General features: G+C 23.2%; 2 protein-coding genes across 8 annotated transcripts in view; one reads left to right on the plus strand and one right to left on the minus strand.

Annotated features, from left to right (window-relative positions):
- LOC102674481 (transcription factor SPT20 homolog) overlaps window positions 1-4344 on the plus strand; it is an 8418-nt gene extending 4074 nt beyond the window's left edge. For 3 of the 4 annotated variants that reach the window (XM_006613746.2, XM_006613747.2, XM_031509540.1), the window contains exons 8-21: window positions 66-275; window positions 387-546; window positions 665-739; window positions 864-1199; window positions 1294-1453; window positions 1541-1746; window positions 1816-1963; window positions 2085-2278; window positions 2352-2489; window positions 2599-2695; window positions 2867-2943; window positions 3019-3202; window positions 3478-3644; window positions 3796-4344. In XM_006613746.2, the coding sequence (XP_006613809.1) occupies window positions 66-275; window positions 387-546; window positions 665-739; window positions 864-1199; window positions 1294-1453; window positions 1541-1746; window positions 1816-1963; window positions 2085-2278; window positions 2352-2489; window positions 2599-2695; window positions 2867-2943; window positions 3019-3202; window positions 3478-3644; window positions 3796-3951 (2308 nt within the window). In that variant the 3' untranslated portion in view covers window positions 3952-4344. The remainder of the gene's footprint in view (window positions 1-65; window positions 276-386; window positions 547-664; window positions 740-863; window positions 1200-1293; window positions 1454-1540; window positions 1747-1815; window positions 1964-2084; window positions 2279-2351; window positions 2490-2598; window positions 2696-2866; window positions 2944-3018; window positions 3203-3477; window positions 3645-3795) is intronic. The other variant, XM_006613748.2, reaches the window with a different exon arrangement.
- A 1436-nt stretch (window positions 4345-5780) lies between these two features.
- LOC102674070 (1-acylglycerol-3-phosphate O-acyltransferase Pnpla3) overlaps window positions 5781-6799 on the minus strand; it is a 13371-nt gene continuing 12352 nt past the window's right edge. For 3 of the 4 annotated variants that reach the window (XM_006613744.2, XM_006613743.2, XM_006613742.2), the window contains 2 exons: window positions 6448-6646; window positions 5781-6376 (listed from right to left, as the gene is read on the minus strand). In XM_006613744.2, the coding sequence (XP_006613807.1) occupies window positions 6195-6376; window positions 6448-6646 (381 nt within the window). In that variant the 3' untranslated portion in view covers window positions 5781-6194. Of the gene's footprint in view, window positions 6390-6447; window positions 6647-6799 lie in introns of all 4 variants that reach the window. The other variant, XM_006613745.2, reaches the window with a different exon arrangement.

Below are 6799 nucleotides of genomic sequence, written 5' to 3' on the forward strand. Positions count from 1 at the left end.
TATATAATAATATATAATATATAATAATATATAATATAATTAAATTTATATTTAATATATAATAGATTTGCAAAAGCATACGAACGCCCGCGAGAAACAAAAGACTGTTTGCCACATGTTATAGAAGAATATATATTAGAAACTGGAGGAAATCAAGGTGAAATAGATCACATAAAGCTCTCAATTCTCCAAAGACCTTCTAATTCTGAGTACCTGGGAGAGCTTTATATGGATAAGAATCATCGTGAAGGAGAAAAAAATGGATCTGCATGCCGGTGAGAATTTTTTCATTTTTAATAATTATTTTGTTTTTGCTATATCAAATTTTGAAGTTTTCAAATCATAAAAATTGACTTGAAAAATAAATGTTGAAAATTTTTGTTTAGGTTTACATTAGGTACAAGAGTTTTAGCAAATCATTATATCCAACAATTTACTGAAATATTTACGGAAGAAGGTAGAAAAAATGTTAGAATAAAACATGTTGTACCAGGGCAGGTCCCTCGTGTAACATGTACACCCGGTATGCAACGAGCGCATCAACAGGTTTGCAATTATTTTAAATAGTAAATCGGATTAATTAAAATTTATTAAACTTAATATTATATTAACATTTTTTTTCAATATATATTTTTATATTAAATTTTTAAATATTATGTTTAAGGCACAGCAGGCAAAAGCAGCACAATTAGTTGCTCAGCACTTACAACAAGCTCAATCTCAACATGTAGCACAGCAGGTAAATTAAATATTTTTTTATTAAATATATATAAATAATTATTATAAATATGTTTAATAACTATGATGAAATTAATAAATTTAATAAAATTCTAAAATAAACTAATATTTAACAATTATTTTAGATCTTATCAAGAGCTCAAGGTCAGTTAAATACTTTAGCTGGGCAAGTAGCTTCAATGAAAACTATGACAGAAACTACTACTTCTGCACAAAATAATTTGACTTGCGTAGATGCAACAAGTATTCCACAAGTTATTGCCCAGAATGAAGCTACATCGATAAGTCCAGGGCAAACTTTAACTAATGGTGGATCAAATGCTTCTACATCTGTACAAATTGATAATTCTACAATGTCAGTTACTGATGGTAGTTCCTGTAATGGATCTGGAATTTTAGTTTTTCAACAAAAATCAAACAATACTATTAATAATGCTACATCTACAAATGTTCCAGTTTTGGTATTATTATAATTGGAATTATATATAAATTATATGATATTGTATTTTATTATATCTGAATAATTTTATATAATTTTATGTATTTTATTTATAGCAAGCTCAATTACAGGCTGGAACACAAAATTGTGTGACAGAAACTGTTAATCAGAACCAAAGTGAAATACCATTTAAGAAACATTCTACCAATCCAGCAATAACAGCTCTTGTAACATCTCTTATGAATTCTGCTCAACAATTTCAACAGCAAGCTGCAGGTTTGTTACAATATTAATATAAATTATATTAGAAAAATAAAAAAAATACTAAAAAATTAAAAAACACTTTATCAAAAATTCTTGCAGCAAATGCAGCTGCTGCTGCTATGAATACTAATGCACAGACCACAAATAAGTCAAATAATGCTGCAATCCTTAGTTTGTTAAATAGTAGTCCTGCCAATTTGACGCAACAGAAAGTCCAGCCTCGAAGGATCTCTTTAAATGCTTCCATCCCATCTAGAGTTCTTAGTCATGGAAACGTTATTAATGTGCCTAGCACGACTGGTCAAGTAAGTTAAATAACTATCCTTATTTTTAAATATATATTTTTATGAAATTCTAAGAAATATATTTTTTAGGTAAGGGTAAGTTTAAGTTCAACTTTAACAGGACAATTAAGTTGTAAGCAACAACCTGTAAAAGCAACAGCTGTAAAATTAGCTCGCGTGCAAGATCCTACTTCAACATTAGGATTATCAATGTCAGGACTTTCAGCCCTTTTAGCAGGTAATCTTTATTATAGAATATGAAATTTATCCTTCTTGTAATTAGTAATTTTTCATTTATTTAAGATATAATATGAAATTATATATTCGCATTATTAAAATATATTTCTTTATATTAATAGGAACACCTTCTGCAGATAATCCAATACCAGGAATTAATTCAGGTTCTTCTCTACTTGAACGATTAACTGCTTCTTCCAGTCAAAATAATCAATCTGCGACATCAATGACTACGCCACCATCTACCAATGTAAATCTACAGGGAGTAAATCTTACTAGTCTGTCAAATTCCATCAATGGTCTTCAAAATGTTCAGGTTGTGGAGAGCAGTTTATTTCTACATATGGCCTAGAAGATGAAATACTACTGTACTATTCGTTGTACAACAGGTATCATTTCCCGGATTATCACAACCCATTACGATGTCGCTAAATGTGTCAGCGACGACGGGTTCCGTTACACCTACAGGAGTAATAGTTTCTCTGCCTATTTCATCTGCAACTAATACTTGTACTACGGTTTCTAGTGTTAGTTTTTTTTGTATTTCATACATTTGGAAATATGTATTTCATACATATTTCGATTTATATCATACAAAATATAAAAATTATTCTACATATTGATTTATGTTTTTAGATGGTAGCTACTACAGTTGTTACAACAGCTATTGCTGGAAGTACACCAACAGTAGTAATAGCTAATCCTGCCAATACTCATTTATCATTACCAATTGGTAAGAATTTTTTCTGATATATTGAATTTATATGTGATATTATTTTTATATAGATTATTTTATTTAACATATTTAACATATTTGATTTAAAAAGTTAAGTAATTGTTATATTCTTATATAAGGTTAATAATATCAAATAATATATATTTTTTTGTAATGTAAATGTTGTAGCCCAAATAATACCTTCTGCTGTGAAAGGATTATCACAACAAAACATACGTAGTAATAATTCTGTCACTCTTGCACAGGTATATATCAATTTTATTATATTTATAATTTATAGAATATATAATTATAAAATGAAAAAAACATTTGTTTTTTAGGGTGGACAAGCAATTCAACTTGTTGGATCTCAAAGGCCACGACTTAATCATATAACTCGCCAAGTACAACCAAATCAAGTTAAATCAACTGTTTTATCAAATCAATTAGTAACTGTGGCTAAAACAGTAACAGCCAGTCAATTAATATTATCTGGTAATAAACAGGTGTTAACTCCTATAATGGGTAAGTAATTATATATTATGTTATAATATATGCATTATCATTTAAAAATATTAAAATAAAATTCATTATTAAGATCATTAAACAAAATAATAGAATTTATCATTTTTATATTATTTTATAATCACTACTTTTATGTAGAAATGTTTTTATATAAATTTAATATGAAAAATGAATTTATTATCTTTAAACTTTTTATAAACTTTTTATATTTTAGGAAATTAAATTAAATTTGCTTTTAGTAAATAAAAAAATAAAAATAGTATTGTCTTTTGTAGCAGCTACGAAACCAGTGCTTATGGCATCTCAAACAACACCTTCTTCTCAAGTAGTACCTGCAAATAAACAAACATTATTGACGAAATCCTTGCATGCTAGAGCTTCTACAGGACAGTGCAGTCAGCAAACCCAAAATCTTGGAGTAACGACATTATCACAACAACAAGTATATATTTTTACATTATTATAAATATAATATAAATTATTATTATTAAAAAAGAATAATGTTATAAATATATATATATATATATAAAAGTATATTTTAAATTTATTATAATTAACGTTACAAAACAAATTAAATGTTATTTATTATGTAGTTACAGAGAACTCTTGTCAAACCTGTACAACTCCAACAATTACAGTGTTTAACTACACAACATAAAGTGGCAGTTGCAACCAGCAATTCACAAAACAGAACTCAAATTGAGCCTCAAAGAAATTCTACATCTGCTCCTGGGGAAGACCCAGCCTGAACATGTTCAAACAATTAATATTTCATTATATTTAAATAATTGGAGCCTGCCTATAAAGAATAACGAGGTATTTGTATATTAAGTTAATATGACATTTAAAAATTTTAATTATGCATGCAATTATAATTGTAAATTATAAAATTTTTATTCACAAAAGATCAATGTTTATCAGCAAAGACATATTTTATAAAAATCAACATATTATATACTTGTGCGCATGTGCAATAAATTATTTCTACAAAAAAAATAAAAAAAAATAAAAAATATAGAAAAAAGGAAGAAAAAAAACGGAATTTTGCCTCAAAATATTACTTTGAAGGCGGTTTCAATTATTGTACATATAACTTATACATACGAATATGATTTGTTTTATATTAAAAAATATAATAAATATTCCATTTTTTATTGACCTCGACCCTTTTTTTATATTCTTACTATTTATTTCAAATAAAAATTTTTTCTGATATACATATATATTTTTTTTAAAAAAGATGTATCTATCAAATTAAAAATGATAAATAATAAGTATTAGTTTCTGAGTATATAAAAATTAGAAATATATATAACATAATTTGATATTTTTTCCTAATCTAAATTAATACAGTAAATATTGTATAATTTTTTATAAAAATTAATTTATGTTATAAATGTAAATTTTTCCATCACAGGACATACTCTTTTGATTCATTAGGAAAAATGGAAGAATAATCTGATCCTAAATTGAATATTAATAATATAATATTATTACAATAATAATTTTTTTTTTAATTAAATTTTTATCAAAATATGTAAGAGATTTTTATCATTAAAATATGATAAATATTTCATAAATTAAAAATTAAAAAAACTATTATTTAAATACATTAAATATGCAAATATCATGCAAATTATATTATGTTTAGCCTTATTTTAAAAATAAAACTCATAAATGTATAATAAAAAATTAAATAAAAATATTAAATATGAAAAAGTTTCATAATAATAGAATTTCAATTATTGTTATTAATTGGATTAATATTATCTTAGGAATTTGTTTTAAATTCTTGATTGTTATTATTTTTCTTTTTTACTTTGTTATTTTTTTATATTCGACAAAATTTAAGAATGAATTTTGAAACTTAAATCACATTGAAAATAAAATACATGTTTTTTGTATTTATTCAATATTTACTGTATGTTAATTATATTATATGTACATATTTAATCTACAGCCTTTATAAGCAACTTTTTTTTTATCTTTATATTAATTATAACATATAATTAAATATATAAATTGTGCTTTTAATAATTATGGTTAAAATTATATATTAAAATATATAATTATATAATAACATTTAGTACAGTTTAGTAGCATTTTTGATAGAATATAAAATTTTATTTTTTAATAATAATTTTAAAATAATTAATTATTCTTAATAACAAATATCATAAAAACTTTGTATATTAATCAGCATTCAGTTCCAGCTGTATGCAATTACAAATTTTTTTTCTTACTTTAATTTAAATAATTAATTTCATAATTTATTTAAATATTTATTATAATTAATAATTGCACGATTAATCTGATAATGCCTTAATTTTTAGTAAAATATATATAAAATTTTTAATAATTTTTTATAGAAAATACATTAAAAATAGAATTAGATCAAAAAAGAAAATAAAAAAATAACTTACTTAATTTTCAAGCCACTTACAAAGTAACAAAAACAATAATTTAATATTCAATAAAATAATAAAATAATCTTTCATGTACATTTCCATTATTATCAGTCTCTTCTTTGAACATCTATCCTATTTAAAGTGCAAGTATTTAATAACAATGTTAAATATATTTTACTAAAATGTATTAATAATAAACTATTGTATATGTTTCATTAATTTGTTAAAGATACTTCCTTTATATACATTTATATCACATTTTCATATGTTGTTTACACTATATTTTTTATTTATAGTGCAAAACATAGATTATAAATTATAAAGCTGTTAAATTTGCAGCTTTCATTTTATAAAAGTTTTTATGTTTTAATTGTTCTAGATAAATGTTTAAATATTATAAAAAATTATCAATTTTGAACATTGTTAACTTTTTCTATAACAGCACCAATATCATTGGTTATAGTATTGACTATACATATAATTGACTATAAATAATATAACAATAATATATTATTATGTACATATACTCACATATCTTACTTCAAATAAAAAAAAATTTTTTTACTTTTAATTTTTAATAATGGTTAATCTACTTCTAGTCGAGTATTTGATGATTTGGAAATTTTTATTGTTTGTAATTCTTTACTTATTTCCCATTCACTTTCTGGATCAGAAGATGTATTTAAGATACCCAAAATATCATCTTCTAGAGACATTTCTGATAAATTTTCAACACTTTGCTGATTTGCATCAGATTCTGTTGCAACTAAAAAATAATTCTTTTTGTCTTACATTATATGACAGATAAAAATAAACAATTAAATTAAAACAAATTACCATCATTAAATGTATGTTGAGATAACCAAGTAGGTTCATCCCATTCATCAAATTGTAATTTTGTATTATTTTCAACTTCTTCTATGGATAACATTGTATGTGATTCAGAATCAGTAACATCAAATATCTCTGTAACTTGTACTTTGTTGTTATCATCCATATAATAATATGCCATTACAGCTTCTTGATCAGAAGTTACCTACATATATTTAAAAAAAATATAAATCTTTTTACTTTAAAAAAGATTATTAATTTATTAAGATATATTTTTTTTATATAATATATAATATAATTATATTAAAATAATATAAATATATATTTTAAATATTAAAAATTATTAATAAATTTAATA

Source organism: Apis dorsata, unplaced genomic scaffold, assembly GCF_000469605.1.
Source record: "Apis dorsata unplaced genomic scaffold, Apis dorsata 1.3 scaffold_162, whole genome shotgun sequence".
Taxonomy (NCBI): Eukaryota; Metazoa; Arthropoda; class Insecta; order Hymenoptera; family Apidae; genus Apis; species Apis dorsata.